A 23,911-nucleotide genomic window follows, 5' to 3' on the forward strand; every position below is an offset into this window, starting at 1 on the left:
CAGCCGAGAGATGTTCCATCCCTTCTGCACAGCAAGCCACATCTGTCTTGCTGCTTAATTGTAGAATCTATTAATTGCCAAAAGGGTTTCATCTCATTTTTCTCTACCTTCAGTAAAGTAACACCTCAGTGAACCATAAGTAAATGTTAAAACTCCACAATAGTGAAATGCTCTGATAAGTAAGCCATTATTTCTATACTTAGACTTTCACATTGTTTCATCTGTTCTCACTGGCTGGCGTTTGTATTCAATGGGAATTAAATCCATGGGATTATACCTAATACTAAGATGCTAAATGCTAAATCATTTGAAACATACAGGTTTTGTATGTTACTTGGAAGCTTAATTGTGAACAAGGATAAGAGAACACAAAATAAGCTGGAAGTAATTTATATTTCAAAAGGCCCAAATTGCATTGGTTTGGCTATAAATAGGCTAAATACTGTACAGTTCATTTACAGCGACATGCTAACGCTAGTGAATACTCAGATGGATAAGACTTTGTTATCTGGGCCTCAACAAAAATGATTTGTGTTTGTAAAGCACTTGATAAAAGCAGAGGTGATTTGCTGCAGTGCTAGAAAATGAAGTAAATCAAATAAGTAAGACTGGAAAGCATTCTAAGCCATCATTCCCATCATTGCTTTGTGCTGACAGAGTGGACCAGGACAGTCCTGGTTGTTCACTGTAACATCTAGTTTTAGGAAGCATGAAAGGTTCTGATTGAGCAGCTGCTGTACTGCTGTGCTCTGACAGCCTCGCCACACTAAATGTGACTGAGCATGGCTGGAGCACATGAAAGACTTGCTGTCACACTGAAAGTAAGTTTGGCAGTGAAGCACTGTTTTTACCAATTACACAAGCCACTTAAATTGCCAAAGTTTGTAGACATCTGTCTCTGAGAGCCTCGCTCAGCCTCCACCACAATATAATGGTGATTACGGAAACTCATTTGTGGAAGAAATGACTTGTTTTAAGAAAAATGAAGGATCAACATCTCTTTAAAAAAGCATTGTCCTCGTTATTGTGGATAACCTACAAAACATCCTGTCAAAAACGTCTCCTTTTTTTTGGAAAAAGTAATTCCAAGTCCATTTACTTTCTTTTAAATGGGGCGAAGCCTGCGAGCTAGTTCAGGCAGTCAACTCGAGCACTTATGCTCCATTCATACATAACGCCCCTTGCCACTCTACAACCAACCAAACAGAGTCTCCGTAATATGCCGCTCTATTTAACCTGCTATAGATATCTCTCTATGCATTGCTTGCTGCTGCTATTGCTGCAGCTACCTCTACGTCGCTGCTGCTTGCCTGCCCCACCACCACCCCAGCTTCCACCCCAGCTTCCACCTGTAGGCTCGGGGGTTAGTTATTTAATCATCACTCATCGTGCTAAGTATATCTGTGGAGTGATGATGCCCGAGCCTAGTCGCCAAACTCAACTATATGCTGCTTCTAATAAACATGTTAAAGAAACATGTGAGTTGTCTGACTGAAATATGGTTAAAGGTGGGGTAGGTAAGTTTGAGAAACCGGCTCGAGATACACTTTTTGTTATATTCCATGGAATGCTCTTAACATCCCGATAGCAATGAATATCTTAAGTGCTTTGATAAAAAATCCATAAAAAAATGTCATCTGTGGAAGCCGTAGTACTGTAAAAAGCACGACCAATCATTTTAGCCGGCCCGGCTAAAATAACTGGATGGCCTACCTGCCTGTCAGCCTTCCATCTGTGCACAAACTTATCTCGTGCCCTCATTGGTCATGTGCGCGTTCGTGTGTGTTGGAGGAGGGGCTCTGTAAGGAAGTGGCAGATTTTTTCCGGTTGTGTATTTTCAAATTCTAGCGCACTCGAGCTGGTTTCTCCAAAATTACCTACCCCACCTTTAAGGTTCAGAGAAAGCAAAACAGCATCTGCAAAACAAGCCAAACACTTGGCTAGATACCAAATGTAATCTGGCTCAACCAACCAAATTCACTCATTTCCATTTGTGTGTAAAAATAATAGTTTGACTACCTTAGTCAAAAAACCCAATGTCCATTTACTAATTCTTTAATAAGGCAAACTATTATATTTTAAACTGTAATTTGGTCACTTTTTGTTACACCGTATTGAAGAAAACTATCCTTATAATATATGCCATACTGTATACAAAGTCATTTGATAAAGCGAGAAACTTGGAGTGTTTTCCATGGAGAATGTTCTACGATACAAATGATATACTTGGACATAAATATGGAAGCTAAATCCTTATAATTAAATGAATGATACAATTACAGAAGTGGAGTGTATCACGCACCATTCCGCAATGCATTGCGTCCTTCAACATGCATCATTACCCCGCAGAGCACACTAAACACATCATACAGATAGGAAAGCTAAGGTATGGTAGCCATGATCTGCTAATCCGTGACAGAAATGATGTGAAATTGTGGCTCTTCTGAAACATTGGTTACTGTCGAATGCTGGGGAATACGACAGTGAGTTATTCGGACACATTAACGCACCTCATCCACTAGACACAACACACACCACAGACATTTATTTCTCTTGTTGGTGTGAACTGTCCCAGTGTAAAGTCTATTGGGTGGGATCACTCCCAAAATGGTCTTCCCCTAATTGTAAATTGAGTAGAAGTCCTTAGAAGTCGGTTAAAGATAATGTTAAACTTCCCCAAAAGGTTGCGTCAGAGTACATATTGTTGGTAAAAGGGTCTATGAAGTTGTGAGCAGGTGTTGGGGGATGTTTCTGGCAATGAGCTTATTATAGTTTTTTGTGGCAGAATGGTGAAAGCAGAAGGTCAATATGTTAGGCCTCTTGGGACTTTATATTATCATAAGCAAGGTCTTTGCTTTGGCACTCTTTGGAGTGTGAACATGAATGTTTCTTACAAATGTTATGGTGATCCATTCAAGATTCAAGAAAGAAAAAATGTAACACATTTTGTATTTTTAAATCCCTCATCTCGCAGTGAATGTTTTCTTTAATGGGTTTTTGGCAAGATGTGTGAAAGCTATGTTGTCAGCATAAGATTCCTTCTGTCCGTAAATTCATCTGACCATGTTGTCAAGTAGTTTCATTATAGCCTTAATGTTGCATGTAAACTTAAATTTTTTTTTTTAAATGAGCGAACTAAACGTGTAAGAATCATAAACCTTTGTTTGCGACATTATTATTATTATTATTTTCTGCGGTAATCCAAAATCGAATGGAAAAATCCCATTGGCTTCTTTGAGGGAACCAGTGCGATGCTAACTTCTGTGTTGGCCTGAAAACATATGTCTTCCCTGCAGTACTCTGTCAACAAGCTAGTGATTCTGGAGTCAGTACATCCTCTTGGGAACATAGATGTCTACACGGAAGATCATGGTTATACATCTAATAGTTTTCAAGATATTTCACTCTGGACTCACTGACCAAGCAGCACTGCTACTGTATCACTAGAGCCACACTATTTAGGCTAATAATGTTTAAGGATTAAATACCAGAACAGAATATATCCGACGGACAGGTGTAGTCTAATTAATATAAGCCATGAAAAGTATTTTCTTAAGTTTAACAAACATCCAGTATGAACACATCCTGTCCAGATAATGTCCTTGTTTTCCCTTTGTAAGGTCATTCAAGTTCAAACGCCATGTCCCTCTCCAAGCTCATACATACACCTCTTACACTCATCTTATTTATTTTTTGTATTTATCCTCCCTTTCCTCTGCAGACCTTGAAGGACTCTCAGTGAAGATGAAGAGAGAAAGCCGGCAGAGTTGCGCTCACGCACGGCACTCGCCCGGCGAGCTATCACTGCATGGTGCTGGGGGAAAACAATGAGAGGCGTGATCTATATCTGACACCGGCAGATATCTACTCCAGCGGCTGGAAGATAGGGCGAGGGACGGGGGGGGGAGAGGGAAAGGAGGAATAATACACGGCATATACTTTATCTTCTTGAGAAATGACTGTGTGAATTCACTTTGTAAAGGGAGTGGAGAGGGCTCTCTAGAGAGACAAAAAAGGGAAGAGATAAAGTGGATAATTTCAATGGAGGGGGGCAATCAGCTGCTTTATGTCATCCAATTTAAAACCACCTCTATTTGGCCTATTACCATCAATCCTTGTGCTGTCTATGAACAGAAGGAGCCCGTAATGACAGATCTGGCCTGTTTGCATAAGCGCTGCTTTACTTTTTCATATCATGCATGCCCATTCCTTTTCAAGAACAGAATCCCTTATTTTTCCTTCTCGACTATCCCCTGGGGTTAAAGCCCAGGATGGGACTACAGATAACTGAGATGGTACAAGGATGGCAGAGAAAGCATATTCCCTACCATCCAGTGCCAGACTGCATGTGAATGGATGATGCTTCTTTTTTTCCTTTAACCCACTTTGGGGACTTTCTGTGAAAAGGGGGATTGTAGTCAGAAGCTTGCCGGACAACAATGGGACAAAGTTAGATGGATAAAATGAGGGGTGTGGATTTTTTTCCCAAACTGAGATAGTAAACTCTGAGAAACTCTTTGAAACATACAGTATCCAAAAAATGCAGTAATAACATGGAGCATTAAAATGTGCACTGTAGGTCAGTGTTGCTGCTATCTTTTCACTTGGCCTTGAGAAGACTTACTTTTTATTCAGACTAGGATTATATTTTTTGGATCTTCATTTTCTTAAGCGTAAGCCAAAGGGGATGGTAGAATAACAACAGTTGCCTCTCCTGTACTATCCAATCTGAATCTTTGCAAGTTTTTCATATACAGTATATGTTGTGTACTGTATGTGTGTCTTTACTTCTGATGTTTGAAATACATATTTAAAGGAATTTAAATGTGTTTTATAGGAGTTGGATATGATCAAACATTTGAATTATCGTCATGAAATATAGATCATCATTGTGCATGAGTACTATATGTATATATATATAGTAATATATGTAAAAGTCATTAACATGATGAAAGTCAGACAGAATTGTAATGGATTAATGAAAGCAGGGGAGAGACTGTACTCTTTAAGGTTCTATATGATATATGCCTAGATTCAGGCAAAATTCCTGCCTTTAGATCTTTGTAATGCTTCTGACATGGTTGAAGAGACAGCCTTAAAAAATGGTGGTTCCAATCCATCAGGACACTAACTATTAGTGTTGTCACGATACCAACATTTTGGTGTCGATACCAATACCAAGTCAAGAATTGCGATTCCGATTCTTTTTCGATAGTTTTCTTTTATTATTTTCATGATCAATAAAATTGTAGTTTATCTGTTAAGTGTTTTCTTACAACATGGTCTCTTCTTTATACTTGAGTTTATGTGATTTCTTTGATAGTTAACTTTATATTTTATTAACATGTAATAGTACAGTAATATAAATGATTATTGACAAAATGTACATTGCAGATGTTAGCCACATTGGTAAGTTAGCTAAAAAGATAGCCATAGACAGTTATCATTGCCATTAATTGCCTCGTCAAACTACCAAAAAGTTCGTTTGTCACAAAATAAATGACACTTGTTGGACTTAGATTTGAGGGCAAGGGCTTGAGCATGATGTAATTATGTTATCTATCACATTCGCTAACCTGTCTGTCTTTAAATTCTTTAAACAGCTCTGGATGCCGGTCGGCGAGGTGCTTAGCCAAGTTTGATGTGTTGGCTCCCTTGGTTTGCAGGGATCTAAAACATTTCTTACAGACAGGCCTCGTGGTGTCCGTAGGCTTGCCCTCACTGTCAGAGATATAGCTCAAATACTTCCAAATTTCGCTTCTGGCGTCTTTCTTGTCAACAAGCCGAGGCGCAGCGGCAGTTTCACTCCCACTTGCAGCCATGCTTCTCGTTTCCTCACATGCTCTGGCAGCTAGCGCATGCACGAGAGAGGGGAGGCACTAATGGCGCAGTTCCACTGCAGCGCGGAGCTCGCTTTAAGCGTGCCGTGTCGTGCCGTCCCCTTTTTTGGTTGTGCTTCCACTAGGCCAATTACCGGCGCGGCACGGCGCGGGGCCACTTTTTCACCTCTTTTCTGGCCCTAGAAATGTGTGGTTCTATCGGGGCCAACAAACAGGGCTGAGTCGGGCTGAGTATGCTAAACTAGAGAGAGGAGCGCTGGCAAGAGGGCTAGAACTACAACAAGATGGACATATTTGACCGTGATTTAATTGTAATACACGTTTCAAAATGATGCCGAAGTAACAACATACTGATACCGGTTAGTAAAAACCATGAATTAATGCTTTGTCAAGTCTGCAGACAGACGGCAGGCGAAAAACCTTTTAAAATTCGTGTTTTTCTAGATGGAGATTGGCTAAGCTAACGCAGTATATGCCCCGACCGTCCACACTCACAACAACGGCCTATACAGACATAAATAAACCAGCGACTGTATTCACCATGACACAGGCAGTCTGTGGTTTGTACTTGTTTAACTTTTGTCGAGTTTCTGAACATATATAAGGAGCTGTGAGCTCTGAGTGCTAACAGCTAACGGCTGTGTTGTGTTTCTGGATTTCTCATTGAAGATGACGTCACGGCTCCGCCTACACTGCGTTACTATAGTAACTACCCCAGTTCCTAAACTGTAATGGAAGCGCAGCATGAAGTGAGTCGGCCCTGTTAAGGCCCAACGCGGCCAAGCCGTACCGAGCCGTACCGAGTGTGGCCGAGGCCGACCGTGTAGTGGAAATGCGCCATTAGAGCGTGCTTGAGAAGGCACGGCTGCAGTGCAAGGAGTGGAAGCAGAGCGCTGAACACACACGGCTCTTATTAAAACAGCACTTTCTCACTGGAGTACTTTTCCCCGTCATTCTTAAAGTACCGATACTAATGAAACGGAGGAATCGTAACGTTTTTAACGGCAGGGTATCGCGGTACCTTTCAAGTATCGGTACACCGTGCAACACTACTAACTATTGTGTTTGACTTTGTAATGCATCTGAACGGAGACACATCATTTAAGGAGTTCCCCAAGGCTCAATCCTTGGGCCTCCATTATAACCATTGACATGCTTTCACTGGGTCAAATAACACAATGACATTATCAACTAATCTGGCAACAAGCCCATAGCAAGGTTGAATGGTGCAAGGTTAAAGATCAAAGTAGGAACTTATAAACAAATATATTTTCTTCTAAAATGTCTAGGGTAATCTTGAACACAGGTGTTGTATTGTACCAGTGGGAAAAATCCCTCACAGTGGCATCACTATAGATTGTGAGCTAAACTACATATGCTACTACAATCTAGGGCTGTACCCGAATATCCGAATATCCGAATATCCGAATATCCGAATATTCGTTCGTTGGAGTACTATTCGGGTTTTAATTTCATTATTCGGATATTCGTTTTTTTTTCCGTTTTTTTTGCACTGCGGCTGCCAAATTGAATTGATTGAAATCTCCAATATCAACGTAAGAGCTTGTGCCTCTTCGGGGGGTGCTAACAATTAACCATACACTTTATCGATTACTTTCTCCTTCTTTATATGTAGATATGACTTTTTCTCCGTTAATCTCCGTCACGTTGTTTCCATAGCAACAACAACTTCCTGTCAACAGCGCTAACTCTCCTTCAAAATAAAAGCATGTCCATAACAAATAGGAAGCCAAGCCAAATTACACTTAAGACGTATACAACTGCAACGAAAGTAACAAACACAATGCAATATCCTTTTCAATTTAAAAGAACACAAATTGGGTTGTATTTATTAACAAATAACTATAAAACAACAATACTGTAGAATAACTAAATGAATGCTGTGAATAAACCGAAATAAACGTGTTGAAGCGGTTCGCTGCTGATTACTACGCCCCCCCCACCCCTTCTTGTCTATAAATATAAGAATGAATGCTACCAAACACATCTCTGACTGTCTGTTACTCTATACCCCGGCTGACCTCTCAGCAGGTAGCGTTTGATAACTGCTGTTTGAGTCCAAACCAGTCAAAACTTGGAGAGGCAGAATGTAGTTTCTCTTTACCACAGAGTGACAACAAACCTTCAGAATGTAGGTTGGACCTGTTCCAACTTTGATGACTTTTAATCCCAGGTAAGAACTTTAGAAAAAGAAAATATGTTATATTCTTTACTGCCTTTGACTGAGCTGTAAGCACTCATCATTATCAACCTCACACGCACACATGGCAGCTATTTAATGTTTTTAGTTTCATTATTTTTGCTTGTTCTAAAAGTTCCATTACCACTGCAGCCCACTTCAGACTGTAAAGCACCATGAAAATCCATAGTTCCCTGAATACATCACTTACTGTATGCCATCAACATGTGTAAGTACTTAGTGCATCCAGAATATGCTGCTGTACTTTCAGGTTATGGCTGTTTCCCAGGAAGCATAATCCACATATAAAAGCAAAATGACTGCAAAACTATTCCAAAGAGCAAGGCACTCAAAGCCACTTTAGTTGTTATCTCAGTTTAGATGCACTGTTTTTGTCTGAGAATTCATCATAAATAATTCATGAATAAGTCTACTGTATGTATTCACTTTATGTCTTTGGTGTAAAACCAAGAAAATCACAGATGTACACGAGGTTTGAGGCCAGATCAGTGAAATAGGAAATGGTTGTTTTATAGGGGAGGAAGTAAGACCTTTGTTGAGGAAAAGTTTTATACAAAATGCGAGAGAAGCGACAATGTGTGGATTAAAAAAGATGGTGAAACAGAAAAACGTTAGTAAGAGCAATGGGAGAAGGAGGAGACAGCGAAAAGACTGAAACGTTGACGTTTCAGTCTTTTCAGTGCAGATGGGGAGACAGAGAAATGACACTGATTGAGAAAGGCCTCAAAGATGTAGTCCGGTGTTCAAATGCCTCATGTTGGAATCCAACACTTGACAATCACCACACATAATCAAACTGAGAAATACAAAATATTAGGGATGCTCCGATCGCCAATTTTGGGGCCGATCACCGATCGCCGGAATCAGTATCTGCCGATACCGATCGCCGATCCGATCGAGTGGGCGGGGCCTAAATGGAAGATTTAAACATCACTTTAAATCTTCCATTTATAGTGATGTTTAAAACTCAGTTAATGGGGCTCATTCACTGGAGCTTCCACAAACAACAATCAACTTAATTATTACATTCAAATGATGTACATTATTCAAGTTTACATTCACTTTGGATAATAACACGGGAGAAATTAGCAGAAGCGCTCTCTTTTCCTCTCTCCCTCTCTCCCTCTCTCCCTCTCTCTCTCCCCCTCTCTCTCCCCCTCTCCTGACAGCCTGTCAGTATGCAGCTCACTGATCCAGTAATGAGTGACCCGACAGTGAAGAATAAACATATTTATAACTAGTTTAGCTTGTTCCAGAGGTAGATAAAATAGCTAAGTGTGTTAGGTCTAACTCTTGTGTGTTTCGCTCCGCTCACCGGTCCGTCACAGCAGGATTTCTGCTTCACACACACGTTGCATACCGCTATTTTACTGTCTTTTTCGGACACCTTAAAATACTGCCAGACCGATGAAGCCATTTTGGCGAGCTTGTTTTGCCGCGTACAGAGAAAAGTGTCATGTATTTTACGTCATGCGATCGGCTCTCACGATCGGCATGTTTAGAGAGCACCGATCGATCGGTAGAGAGTGAGTATCGGCCGATCTCGATCGGTGACCGATCGATCGGAGCATCCCTACAAAATATATATCACCAGTGGTTTTAAATCTGATGAAAGTTTCCTTAACAGAAACAAATCTATTATATTCTTCAAACCACTAGCCCAAAGCTGCTTCCACTCGTGCTGACAGAGCAGTATGCAGGGGGGAGTGTACATATACCTTTGCAGAACGCTAAGAGTCAAAGAAACGCAGGCCTTTAACTAGCTGATTGCATTAGTGCAGCAAAGTAACAACAGCAAAGGACCCTACTTTAAAGAAGCACATAAGGCCTTGTGAAAGATGCAGGCCGACCTGTCAGTGAGGAACTAGTGCTCTCCACATAAGTATTTGAGTGCCATTGCAGCCAAATCCCGCTATAACAGCTTACTCTTATATTTCCTATATCCTAAAGCCCCGCAGCCCTAATCCGTTCCCTCTCAGTTCAAGTATTCTTGAACTTGTCCCAGTTTTAATGAGGTGCTCAGTGACAGTCCTTTCTCTCTCTTCCTTCCTAGTTTTTCCACAGGACTGAATTGGTGGGATGGATCAGTGCTGTGAAGTAAGAGTGTTCCCTATCTGTACTAATGATAGGAGCTGTACCTTCCTATCACATGTGGTAGAATGAGAGCCACCTTTAGAATGTGTGTGAGACAGAATAATAACTAGATCCAATGATACGCTGCAAATTATTCCTGCAATTCCTGAAAAGCTGTAACATTTACATATAAATAAGTGTGGGTTTTGCGCATCTTTATCACCAATTGATTCGTCACAGCAGTCATTCAGGCGTGCTGTACTGTAGGCTAGTTGTTTCAAGGCGTTGGGAAAATGCGCCTCTCTTGGTTGCATGTTTTCACTTGAATTTCTTGTCAAGGAAGTAAGTAACAAAAGCATATTTTTAAGGTTTTTGGGGTTTTAAATATTTTATATGTGGGACATTTTTCAATCCTTTTGATAAGAACCAACAGAATGTCTCATTATGACAGTCGGTCAAGTCTACATAGAAGTTTTCAGGCATGCAAGTGCTTGTCAGTTATACAAACAAAATCCTTTGGTTTTTTCTTTAGGAAAGACAAATGTTGTCAGAACATCAAGAAAACTCCTGTGGAGCATAGGAAGTGGTATTTTACTCTATTGGGCAGTGTAAAATCAAATGAAAAAACTCAGAAGTCAGCATAAATTTTACTTTTTAACTATAAAACACTTAAGCACTAAAGCCTTGATCATACATACTGGGTACACTCCTTCCTGTAGAGAGATTACCCACAAAACAGCCACGTCTAATTTTAGCTGTTATGGTAATTAACATCAATTAGCTAAGGCTGACAATATCTGCTGCTGGTGATGTTTATCAGAGATTAACGGTTTGATAAGAGATCAGTAGTAGAAGGCTTAGCGATTTCAGCTATTCTGCCAATTGGGTAGAACATACAAAATGGAATTTCCTATCCAAACTAAACCCTATTGCTGATTTTGATTTGATTCTATAAAATGACTATCATTTGTAAAGCAAAGGTCCAAACATGTTCAAATTTCAGTTCTTTCTTTTCAAAATATCACCTCAGGATAGGAAGAATGTCATAGACTAAAAAGCTAATTGAGGAGACAAAAAATGATAAAAATGATATTACATTTTAAAAATATTAGTTAAAGCTCTTATTAAATGTTACCATACACAAACAAAGGAGATTGTTTGTGTGGCATTGGTTTTGTAAACCTTTGTGTTTGTGTATGCAGAAAAATCAAAAAGCAAGAATAATCCACACATCTCACTGTGCTGTTTCATTGTGAACTACTCTTTACCAAAGTACAGTTGCCCACTGTATATGTCTACACAAAAGGATGAGTGTTGATGCAAACAGCATTCCTCCGAGCTGAGCTGAGCTACAGTACAGTATGTTATGTTTGAATCATCACAAGTGTTCCTCATCCTGGCACTCTTCCTGGAAGGAGATATATTCATGAGGAAGGGATCACTTCCACAACATTTAGCCTCAGGGAATGTACTGTGATTACAGGAGTGAGCTTTTAAACATGGCTGACTGGTGTAATGCAAACTATTTGTTAGAAAGCAGTGGACTGTTGAGATCTTGAGATCATTTTGAATTTACGTCTGCAAATTCCTGGGAATGACAATCTAGTCCACTTTAAAACACCAATACTAATCTCGAGAAAGCACACAAGACATTTTTTATTTTCAGACAAATCCTAAATATCCAGGGATTGTCTGGTGCTATTAATAAAGTCCTTACATTTAACAACGGTGTGCTGGACAAACTCGTGATCAATATGAAATGATTGGATGTTATTGGATAATCTACCACCTGTGGGGAAAATCTATACAGCTAGACTACACATAAAGGTCCTTAAAGTTTTTAAACAAATGGCAGCTGGCAAAAGCTACGACATACATTTCTCTTTTTAGTTGTTGAAAAAAGGATTCAGCCAGCCTTCCGTTTACATGCAAGTTTCATGAAGCTACTATGACAAAATGTTAATCGAAAAGGCAATATGGACTGGTGCTACATCCAAATCGCTGTTAGCACAAAAATGGAAAAGGAAAAATCTGTGAAAATATAATTTTGTACTCAGCATTTTACAAAAAGAAACCTTGTTTGACACAGATGCTGATTTAAAAATATGTTTCAATGATAATGTGAGTAATGATTCCATCTATTTTATTGAAAATCAAATAGCAATTGCAATATCAGCCAAAACAATTACTAGTGGTTAATTTCTCCAAATCGTGTAGCCATAGTCGCTACGCCAAACAGCTGATCGCCAGCCTAGGGTAAACTGGGCTTAACGTGAGTGAGGTGTAGTACAGCTGAAAACGCTGCTTTAGTTTCAAGTTATTTCTTAAAAACAACCGAAAATGAGTTTGTGTGATACGTGATATTCATTTCACAGAAATGTCGAGAAATGCGTACTAGATACTAGATAGAGATATAAAGCTAGATATTATGCCTTTACGTTGTGTAACAGTTTTAATAGCATGTGACACTTGCTCTCCGAGAAGAGGCGGCGCAGTTATCTCTTTTCTCGCTTTGTCATAAAAGGGGTTGCAAACTTCACATGTCGTAGTCGAACTCCATTACCCTCCACCCTGACATGGAGTCTGATAGCATCAGACTGGAACAAAAAAAGAACTAAGAAACACAGCACTCTCTGGCAACCCCTCACCTACACACACAGACCCACAGACCCACCAAGCATAAACATAACACTTGGAAAATGAATAATGACTAAAAGGAGCCCACACAGCAGACTAGGAAGGACCTTGCACAGTATTTCTGTGGGTGTTACAAATAACTATCATAAAATCTTGTTAGATTTCAAACAAAATATTATTCAAGGGTGCAACTTGGCTGTCACGCCGGCTTGGTGATGTGAAAAGGTGAGCAGGGCATTGTCGGGGAACGTGTCTCTAATGAAAGTCTGCCTGTTTAGAGGTCAAGCCACAACAGTTCTGCCGACTGTGCATGCAGTCCCCCCCTCCTCGAAATACTAGCCCACGCTTTCAAGAGCTCTCAGATCATTCCATTCAGGCTCCTCTGGGCTCACAGAACAGGCCTTGCATTGCAAAAGCATGTGGAGCGCAGGCCCAGGGCTGGTAAATGGGCCGTGTTGCAGGCACATATCGGGGAGGAAAACAGCTGAGCTTGGAGTTAATTTGAATCCCGGCAGAGCAAAAGTGCATTAGAAGTTTTGAGCGCTTTAAACAAATATTTTGATGACATGTCTGCGATTGAGAGAGTGTGAGAAAACTGACAAAGTGAGCAACCAGGAAGGGGAAAGAGCATGATGATAACAGGAAGCATGCAGAGATGCAACAATCCTGCCCTGTAGGGTAAAAACTCAAGGTGTGCAAACCTACACATTAACCCATTGAGTGAGTACCTGACATCAGGAAATTGTTTGTTTGATCAGAAGCTCACAAAGGTCTTATAGATCTAGCCCCTTAATGTCCTCCTCAAAGTGCACCATATGTACTGTTAGCTTGAAACAGTACAAACTAGGGCTGTGCAATTAATCGTATTTTAATCGCAATTACGATTTTGGCCTGCCACAATTACGAAAACAACATAATCGAAAAAAACAATTATTTTGCTTTGCTAGGTTGTGACAGTGCACTGCAACATATTTGATCTAATTAATTTTGGTCTCATTTATTTGTATTTATCATATTTATATATGTTTAGTAGCTTGTGGAAGTGCGCTCCAAAATATTTGTTGATCTTGTTTATTGGTATTTATTATTTTGATATTATTTATTTAAATGTATCATTTATTTTATTTATTTTTGTATTGGTTTTTCAGTTTTATTATACGTTCAGGGTAATCAACAGTTAAAAAGATACTGTTCAAATTATTATTTGTATTTGTTTTAAAGTTCAATAAATGGATTTTTTCAAAGTCAATGAATAATCGTATTTAATAATCGTGATATCAATTATTGACCCAAATAATCGTGATTATGATTTTTGCCATAATCGCACAGCCCTAGTACAAACTCATTCTAAAATTCTTGAATTTCCGTCAAAAGTCAGAATCGTGTTAGATCATTTTGATCTCAATATTGACCAAAATAATCGTGATGATGGTTTTTGTAAGGATGTCAGGACCATTATACAGAACTATTAAAGAGGACATATATTCATTTTCAGGATCATATCAGTATGTAGTGTCTCTACTGTACTTTAAAGAGTCCTCTGCTGATGTTCAGGTGTATATCAGTATGTAGTGTCTCTACTTTAAAGAGTCCTCTGCTGATGTTCAGGTGTATATCAGTATGTAGTGTCTCTACTTTAAAGAGTCCTCTGCTGATGTTCAGGTGTATATCAGTATGTAGTGTCTCTACTTTAAAGAGTCCTCTCCTGCTGATGTTCAGGTGTATATCAGTATGTAGTGTCTCTACTTTAAAGAGTCCTCTCCTGCTGATGTTCAGGTGTCTATCAGTATGTAGTGTCTCTACTTTAAAGAGTCCTCTCCTGCTGATGTTCAGGTGTATATCAGTATGTAGTGTCTCTACTTTAAAGAGTCCTCTGCTGATGTTCAGGTGTATATCAGTATGTAGTGTCTCTACTTTAAAGAGTCCTCTCCTGCTGATGTTCAGGTGTATATCAGTATGTAGTGTCTCTACTTTAAAGAGTCCTCTCCTGCTGATGTTCAGGTGTATATCAGTATGTAGTGTCTCTACTTTAAAGAGTCCTCTCCTGCTGATGTTCAGGTGTATATCAGTATGTAGTGTCTCTACTTTAAAGAGTCCTCTCCTGCTGATGTTCAGGTGTATATCAGTATGTAGTGTCTCTACTTTAAAGAGTCCTCTCCTGCTGATGTTCAGGTGTATATCAGTATGTAGTGTCTCTACTGGGACATGTTTCTGTGCTCTAATGTTCAAAAAGCTCTTTATTTTTCTCATACTGCCTGTGCTGCAGCACCTCTTTTCACCCTCTGTCTGAAACCAGAGTCTGCTCTGATTGGTTAGCTGGCCGGATCTGTTGTGATTGGTCAATCGCTTAGAGATGTGCTCTAAATGTCCCCCTCCTTGGGCATAGTGTTGGAACGCTCGCCAATAGAAGCACCAGTGTCAGATAGTGATGGCACTATGTTAGGGAACTAATAAGGAGTCCACTCGAGGCGTTTCAGGCAGAGGAGAAGTGTGTGGGCACAAAAACATACAGTATATAACACACTACAGGAGAGGCAAAAGACCAAAAAGCATCATAGGACCTCACAACAGAGCCACCCGATCTAAATGTGTCATGTCGGGAGTAAAGGATGTCACTGCATTTGTATGTAAAGCCTTCAAATTGCAGCTGTGACTCAATGAAAATGCCACTCAGAATGAACTCAGGTGGGAAATGTGTACAATGCATACAAACTCCACCACACAATTGTCTAACTAGGCCAAAAAAAAGTGTAGAAGTGAATTAAGACTCCTGTCAGTCAGTCTGCTAAGGTAAAGTGAGGTGATGCTGCCAACTGAGAGGTACTGTATTCAGCTTGAGGCAAGAAACAGAGCTTTCAAACATTTCAAAAGAAGGTATCAGCTGGTTACATGCAGGCTAAGCTGTCAGTGTGTGCTTGACCAAAATACAACATAACACGACAGAGATGCTGTGTATTGACTAAGACACTGCAAAGTAGGAACTTGTTTTACTTTGTTTCTTTGAGAGGCTCACAGAGTTCCGCTTGATAATATCAGAGTTCCACATTTTACAAATGTTGAGCTTTCGAGAAAGGGAAACAAAACTGAAGTGTGATATAAAAGAGTCTCTTTCTCAGATGTGTTCAGACATATGAAATATGTTTGAGGTAGTTTGGAAAAATGTCACTACATGTTTTTTTACTATAGATATCTTTTCCAACAAAGGCCCAGAGCATTTCCATCAGGAACAACACGCTGCCGTTTCAAAAACGATTCAAATATAAAAAGACAAATGTGCCATCTTCCCCAACTTAACAACACATGCAGCATGCTTCTTCACTTGCATGTGTTTCACATTTGTGAAACACATGCAAGTGAGTTTCTCCCAAATGGGAATGTTGTGGGCCGTTGAAGCGCGTTTGCACCGGTCAGCCACATTGGATATCTTTATTTATTTAATTAAAAAAGTCAAGTAATACATAACGCACACAAATGCCTGTTATGTGGTTATTTAAATATATATGTAATGTGTTCCCTGTAGTGATTTATTGTCCTGGGATGATCAGCGGCTGTGTTCAGAGCTAAAATGTTGATGGCAGATGTGATGGTTGATTACTGTGGTTTTGCTGACTGCTGCAATTTCAGCTCCCAGTTTTAATGGCACCCAATCACCACAATCATGATGTATTGGTTTTTTTCAAGCAGGCAGTTGGAACAGAGGAACAGCCAATTATCACTATTCTATTTAGATGTGTTTTTTGGCCAGTTATAGTGTGTAGCCAATTAACTGGTGCAATGGTGGGGACACCATGCTGCAGAAGGAAATGCTGGATCAACAAAAACTGAAACAATACACTAAAACACAAAGGAGGACAGACAAGAGGAGAAGTGGCACAGTCCTCTTCTGTTTGACCGGCTGCCAGTTTCAAGCCGGGGAGACAACTGTGGGACATATGGTAGTATGTATTAAAGAAAGAAATAAAGAAAAATAAAGCACTTACTAACCAGTATCTGTGCTCATGTACAACCCCCTAATAAAGACAAATTAACTGAAAACGTATTACTGTCCGAATTTTTTTTAATTGCACTTTAAATTGAGTTTTATAGCAAATGTGTTGTTTCAATGTGAAATAGCTTGTACAGTAGTACATACCCTGAATTCTCAAATATAATCAAGCAATAGCTCACGACAGGCCGTGGTATATGGTCATTATATCACAGTTAAGGGGCGTGGTTCAACCCCCTTTCAACCCCCTTTCGACAACTCCACTTTCGACTCCACTTTCGACTCCACTTTCTCCGGTCCCCGAGATTCTGCTTCCAGTAGCTCTGGAGAGAGCTTTCGCACCTGTGGCCACTAACGGTCATCATTTCTCTGCTTTGTTTCAAGACCCGCATCAGAAAGCTTTTGAATGGTGATACTTTTCCAGTTGGTCTACCTGCTCTTCACGTAGCTCTGCATGTCGTCGTTTAGGTGCTTTTTTTTCTGGAGATAGGCACTGCTCAATCCACTCCTCCATAGTAAAGCCACCCCGGAGGTCCAAGTTAACCTTAAATGTGTCCATCTTAAGCTTTGTTAAGTTAGTTAGTTTCGTAACGGACGTAATGTAATAGTTGTAACGGTTGTAGCTTTTCTCAGACACGGAGGGATACTGACTTGTTGTGAAAAGTAACTACAATTCTACCCGTGATATGCGCTCATTATATCACGGCTAAGAACCAATCAGATTGCTTGATTTGACTTGTCCGTTTTATAAGTCAGTATTTAAGTATTTTATATAATGCTGAAGCCTGGTAAGCAATAAAAATAAGGCTTGGTAAATTCAGTATATTTGTTCAATTCCACAGCACTAATTCCATCGGTACAAATACAAATATGTCTGTCATCAATACTGAATACTGTTTTCCTCCAGCAATTATTTCCAATCTTCTACATTGTTGGTTCTACATCGCTCTTACATTACAGTTAAGTTGCTTTTATTGTGAAACATATGAACAGGAAGTGCTGACCATCATGACGATGAGCTTCAATGCAAGATCATTGTAATTAAAACACATTGTGTATTGTTTTAGAACAATTAAAAATGTTGTTCCTGGATGGACATTAGTGCAGATTATTCATAAATGGTAAAAGATGAAAGTGATTTGAATATTTGGCAAAGACCAAAATGTGTTGCATTAAGGTACATTTTGATATTCAGCACATTAACCCAGTGATAGGTTAAGATTGATTATTTAGGAGAAGAATACTTTCAAATTTTGTATATGCGGTTTCTATGTTGGTCATTGATCAACTGACAGATCAATAAAGGACAGAGGTTTGAAACACCCTACTGGACAAAAGTTGCATGAAGTTTGAATCTACACAACTTGTAGACATGGAGAGAGTGTTAAGTGTGCATTGACAGAAAATTCAAAGAGAAGACGATTATAAAACAGAGGATTCCTACTAAAATGTGATTAAATATACTTATAAGAAGGACGAAATAAAACTCAAAAACATGTTTAAAGTACACTCATAATTTAAACATTACATTTTTCTTTCAGTGCCAGACAAATGACTTTCCTCCAACACTCACTGCTCTGCTTGCAATACACAACAGAAATGCATCTCAACATTGATTTCGCATTCCAGTACCGCCTTGCAATTATGGTCAGAGATCACACACACAATGAGATCTGGAATGAGACCCCGTATTACATTACCCGAACCTCTATCACACATTTCAAACCGGCAAATAAACACTTTGTGATCGAGGGCGACCTGAGACCACTGATTCAAACCTCATTTACCGTTACACTCCTTCAAGACACTCAATGTAACTCTTTTTTCATCTCTATGTTTTGTTGCTCGTCTTGTTTCTGTTGATTTTTGTGTTATATATTTTATATGGTTATGTGACTTGCTTTAAAACATGAACCTGAGTTTACACAGTCCAACCCCGGCCCTTCACTGATCACATTTAAGTATGGTCATCAATCAAAACCCCAATATATCTAGTTTGCTGAGATATACTGTAATAGAACAAATCTAATACAAATGTGACATTGGAGAAACTGAAAACGATTCTTAAAGGACTTCTGAGATTCATTAAATAGTTATATTAAATACAATAAATGTATTATATAGGCCTCAGAACTTTGGTTTTGGTAAGGCAAGAAAGCCTACACTTTCAAATATGCCCTTTGGAGCTTTTTCTCCAACAGCTTGGAGTGCATTAAGAAGATCGACTTTTTTTAAAGTTGAATTGGCCACGATCACATCACTGACATCACTGCAATTCTGTGTCATAACACTGCATACTGCCTACAGCCTCAAAGAGGACCAGAGTTAAACGCTGAACATTATAGATCAATTCAATACAAACTGGCTATATTGGCAATACATTTGCCAAGTATATTATCATGGACAATGAATGAGATAACCACGGAAAAAGTTAATAACAATCTTTGATGAACCTATTAGTAAAAATAATTAAAACTGTGAATAAGTAAGTGAAATCAATTATAAATGAATTACATATTTAAAAACTACAGGGCTGCGGTGTCAGATTGCATCTTGACAGTTCATGTTCTTGGTTATTTTTACAGACAGACACTAACACACACACACACGCACACACACACACACACACACGCACACGCACATACACACACGGGTTGTTAACTCCATTAACTTGGAACGTATTTCTTGAATGGGGGTCAGTGTTTGAGTCTTGCTTTTCCTTGTGGTATGAGCTCACATGACAGCAGGACAGGGTGTGTATCTTTACAGCAGCCTCTATCACACACACTTCTTTATCTGGCTGCTTTTAGACTTCATTTGTATGTCGTTTCAAATAGAAAGTGTTGCCAGGACTGCCAGCCAAGTCAGACGCACCCCCAACAGTGAGCAATAAAATGCAACCAGTAATTTACATTGTCATGGTTTCACACATAAAGTCAGAATAAACTGACTTGTTGTGACATAACGTGCTGAAATTGGCACGGCTCATTCTGGTCTGGAGTCTCAGCGTTTCTTTAAACTGCTGCCTTTTAAGGACAAGGCACAAAGAGGACAGGGCTGTAGTCCTGATGAGAAAACTAGTATTACTGTTAACATATCAATCTGAGACAATTCAACGTTAAGATCAATTACATTCTGAAGTTATGTTTTTCTAAAATACAAAACTGCACTATGATAAATCGTAAATAAGAAACCATGTGGAAAGCCCCTCGCTTCGGTGCGTGTATTAAGAGACGCTGCACCGGAACCCGTCTGAAACTCTGACACTTTATCCTTCCTTTGCATACAGCGAGTTGGGAACATATTATAAAACATATTGCACCGTGATTTCAGTTAAACTAACGTCTCCTGTTCGTTTCGGCATAAAAGCCACGACACAATAAGGTCAGCTTTTAGTATTTGACCTTATTCCCCCCTTTGAACCCAGCACCGAGCAGTTTGCGGAGGAGGCGCTTGTGGGAGTTAACCAGATCCCGGTGAGAGAAGAGGAGATGTTATCACAGTGTAATTCAGTAGGTATGTGTCGGTGTTAAAGATGGCAAATGTGAAGTTGATACATATAACTTGGGAAATATTCAGTAGGTGATGTTTTCTTGTGTCTTTGCTCCATAAGGAAGGTGGCATTAAATGGCCAGATTTTTATATGGAGTTTGGCGGACGCAGCGCGCGACCTCATATAACGGAATTACTCTAAGTAAAGTTTCAGTGCTATCACAGCAAACAAATAGGCCTACAGCTTCAAATACAAACATGTTTACTCTCTTATACATTTTTTAACATGTTATACGTGTTTAACTGCTTGAATGCTTCAAAGCGCAACTAGTAGATCTAAGAAGTTCACAGCATTTCGGCTCTTTACCTTGTTCTCCGGTGTTCCCGCTGGCTCGGTCCAGAGTGCCGTTCAGCAGCAGAAAAGAAAGAAACACGAGCAAACGTCCCCATCTTGCCGGTGGTAGTTGGGCATTTTTCTGCCTGTGTTTACTGTACATCCCTGTGACCCTCGGTACCGCCGACCGTCCTCCCTTTCCTCGCTGTTTTCAACTCTGCCTCCCTCCCTGACTCCGCGAGCGTCAGGCACGAGAGCATCATGTAGCACTTCCTGAATGACCTATCAAAATAAAACATTCAAAATACAGATAGGTGCCACACAACTAAAAGATTATTGTTCTAATAAGGGGATCATGTATTATTATTATTATTATTATTATTATTATTATTATTATTATTAGTGTTGTTATTATTATTATTACAATAATTTGTATTATTACTACATTATTATTTTTAATATTATCATTGTTATTATTATTATTAATTTGACACACTTAAATATTGAGAGCAGTTTTCATTGGCCCACATAATATTGAGCACAGGTAGTTAATGCTCAAATTGGAAGAAAGGCTGTACAAACTCAACCATCCCCAAATGCAAAAGTAGTTCCCACCGATTAACATTGTGAGCGACGCATGTTATTCAGAAATGACCTCATGCTTGAGTTTACTTCAGTCTCCTGGTAATTGCATACTTGATTTTGAATGTAGGCATTACAAACAGATGGATTTGGAAGTATGTTAAAGGTCCCCTATTATACTCTTTTTCATCAATATATTATACGTCTCAGATATATACAAACATGTCACTGAAGTGATTGGCTGAAACACCAAACAGATCATTGCAGCATCCCATAATCCCTTCTGTTTCAGCCCTGTTTCAAAAGTGCTGATTCTCTGTCTGTTACTTTAGTTGAAAATAAGGAGCCACTCCCCACGCCCCTCTGAGAGATATTTGGTTAAAAAGAACTCAATGGTGCTCTAGGAGGAGACTCAGGTGATACGGTGGGGGGGGTTACCTTGGTTGGTGATTGGCTAATGGTTACCAGAGCCGGCCCGACCCATTAAGCGACATAAGCGGCCGCTTAGGGCCCCGCAGCCACTAATGGCGCGTTTCCACTACAGCGCGGAGCACGGTTTAAGAGGGCTGTGACGTCAGCGGCCCGTTTTTAGTTGCGTTTCCACTTGGCCTAGTACCGGCCGGCGGGTCCTAATTCACAGTTTTTCTGGCCTCATAAAATTGTGGTTCTAGGGCCAGAGACAACGAGGCTGAGTCGGGCTGAGTATGCTAAACTAGAGAGAGAATCGCTGGCAAGGGGGCTACAACTACAACAAGATGGACATATTTGACCGTGATTTAATTGTAATACACGTTTCAAAATGATGCCGAAGTAACAACATACTGATACCGGTTAGTAAAAACCATGAATTAATGCTTTGACAAGTCTGCAGACAGACGGAAGGCGAAAAACCTTTTAAAATGCGTGTTTTCTAAATGGAGATTGGCTAAGCTAACGCAGTATATGCTCCGACCGTCCACACTCACAACAACGGCCTATACAGACATAAATAAAGCAGCGACTGTATTCGCCATGACACAGGCAGTCTGTGGTTTGTACTTGTTTAACTTTTGTCTAGTTTCTGAACATATATGAGGAGCTGTGAGCTCTGAGTGCTAACAGCTAACGGCTGTGTTGTTTTTCTGGGGTTCTCATTGAAGATGACGTCACGGCTCCGCCTACACTGCGTTACTATAGATACTACCCCAGTTCCTAAACTGTAATGGAAATGCGCCATAAAGTGAGCCAGTCCTAACGAGGCCTAGCCATACCGAGCGAGGCCGAGCGAGGCCATGTAGTGGAAATGCGCCATTAGGGCCCCCAAGCAAAAAAAAATAATAATAATTAAAAATGCATTTTTTTTTTTTTTTTATCTCAGTACACCGTTTTTTATCTCAGTACACCGTCGCCGTGATAAGTATGTTTAATTAATTGTGTTAATATGTCTAGATTGCCTACTCTCAAAGTCATGTATTATATTATTGAGTCAAACCTCATCATGACACTAGAGAGGACGGCAGGATTGTAATTTCCCGTGTTCAGTGAATGCAACAGAGGCAAGGCACCAGACTAACCAGAGAGTTGAATGGAAATAAACATCTGTCTTATTGGCTGACAGGTACCTATCCTGTGAGCTGTGACAATGTTTAAAAAAAACTGTCAGTCTCAGACTCAGAGTTTTTGAAGATGGACATACTGTAAGAACATTTGTTCTTAAAAAAGATGACAATTCTCAAGTGGTGGTTCACACAACAACCCCAGAGCCAGCACTTGAGCCAGGAGAAATTACAGCTACGTTGACGTTACTTTGAATCGCGGGGGTAAGCTAAACCGTTAGCAAGTAGCTATAGCTAGCCAGATATATTAAAGTGGACCTATCATGCTATATTTGAATAATATAGTGTAGGACCATACCTATATAAGGCATATTTATACTTTTATTTTTTCAAAATACCAAACAGATCATGCATTTTAGCCATGCCTCATTTCGCTCAATTTGAAAAATGTTCGCTCTGTTTTTGCAAGGGCTGATTCTGTGAGAACAGCACCATCTACAGGCCTGGCATATGTACTACAGCGTCTCCAGCGCTTTCGAACGGCAATGGCCGTGGCTGTCTCCTCCTGATTGGTGGAGTTGGCCCAATAGCCGTAGCGCCACTGTCCTGACGTCAGGACAGTGTTCAAATCTGGATCAGTTTTTATCAGATCCGTTGCAGCCCCTTTTTTAGAGATTTGGGTATGGAGGAAAATAGAGAGGGTTGTGTTTTCTGACACTTGGTGAGTTCCCTGGAACACCGGGGACACATATTCATGTATAAAAGACGTACAAAAGTGCATTTTGTATGATAGGTCCCCTTTAAATAAACACTTTGTCATTCAATCTAAATGTAATGTTTTTTAGCGTTACCTGGTGATTTCAAAGAAAGCTCTCTGGGAAATGTTGACTTACTGTTCGACATGAAGCTAGACGCTACCTTACAGTACACAGTTGATCCTGAGTCCTGTCAGTTAAAGTGTTTCATAGTTAGCTTAGCTAAGCATCAACCTAGCACTGAAATATATGGATGTTATGTGACAGTATTTCTGAGAAAAAGTCAGCTGAAATGGTGGCATAGTTGCCACTGCTTTACGTGTCGACAGCATGATTGAACGTATTTACAGCAGTAAATGTGGCTGTTTGGCCACTGACGTTGCCATAACAACACCTGAATGTAAATGTGCAACCTCTTTTTGTGACAGATTTTTGCATGAAATTATAATTCTTCTGA

The 23,911-nt window shown here is 39.8% G+C and overlaps 1 protein-coding gene across 2 annotated transcripts in view; it reads right to left on the reverse strand.

The window, feature by feature from the left end:
• Window positions 1–20,816, reverse strand: part of adam19a (ADAM metallopeptidase domain 19a) — a 216,697-nt gene extending 195,881 nt beyond the window's left edge. For both annotated transcript variants that reach the window (XM_034130902.1, XM_034130901.1), the window contains exon 1: window positions 20,616–20,816. In XM_034130902.1, the coding sequence (XP_033986793.1) occupies window positions 20,616–20,745 (130 nt within the window). In that variant the 5' untranslated portion in view covers window positions 20,746–20,816. The remainder of the gene's footprint in view (window positions 1–20,615) is intronic.
• Window positions 20,817–23,911: the final 3,095 nt, after the last annotated feature.

Source organism: Trematomus bernacchii, unplaced genomic scaffold, assembly GCF_902827165.1.
Source record: "Trematomus bernacchii unplaced genomic scaffold, fTreBer1.1, whole genome shotgun sequence".
NCBI classification, from domain to species: Eukaryota; Metazoa; Chordata; class Actinopteri; order Perciformes; family Nototheniidae; genus Trematomus; species Trematomus bernacchii.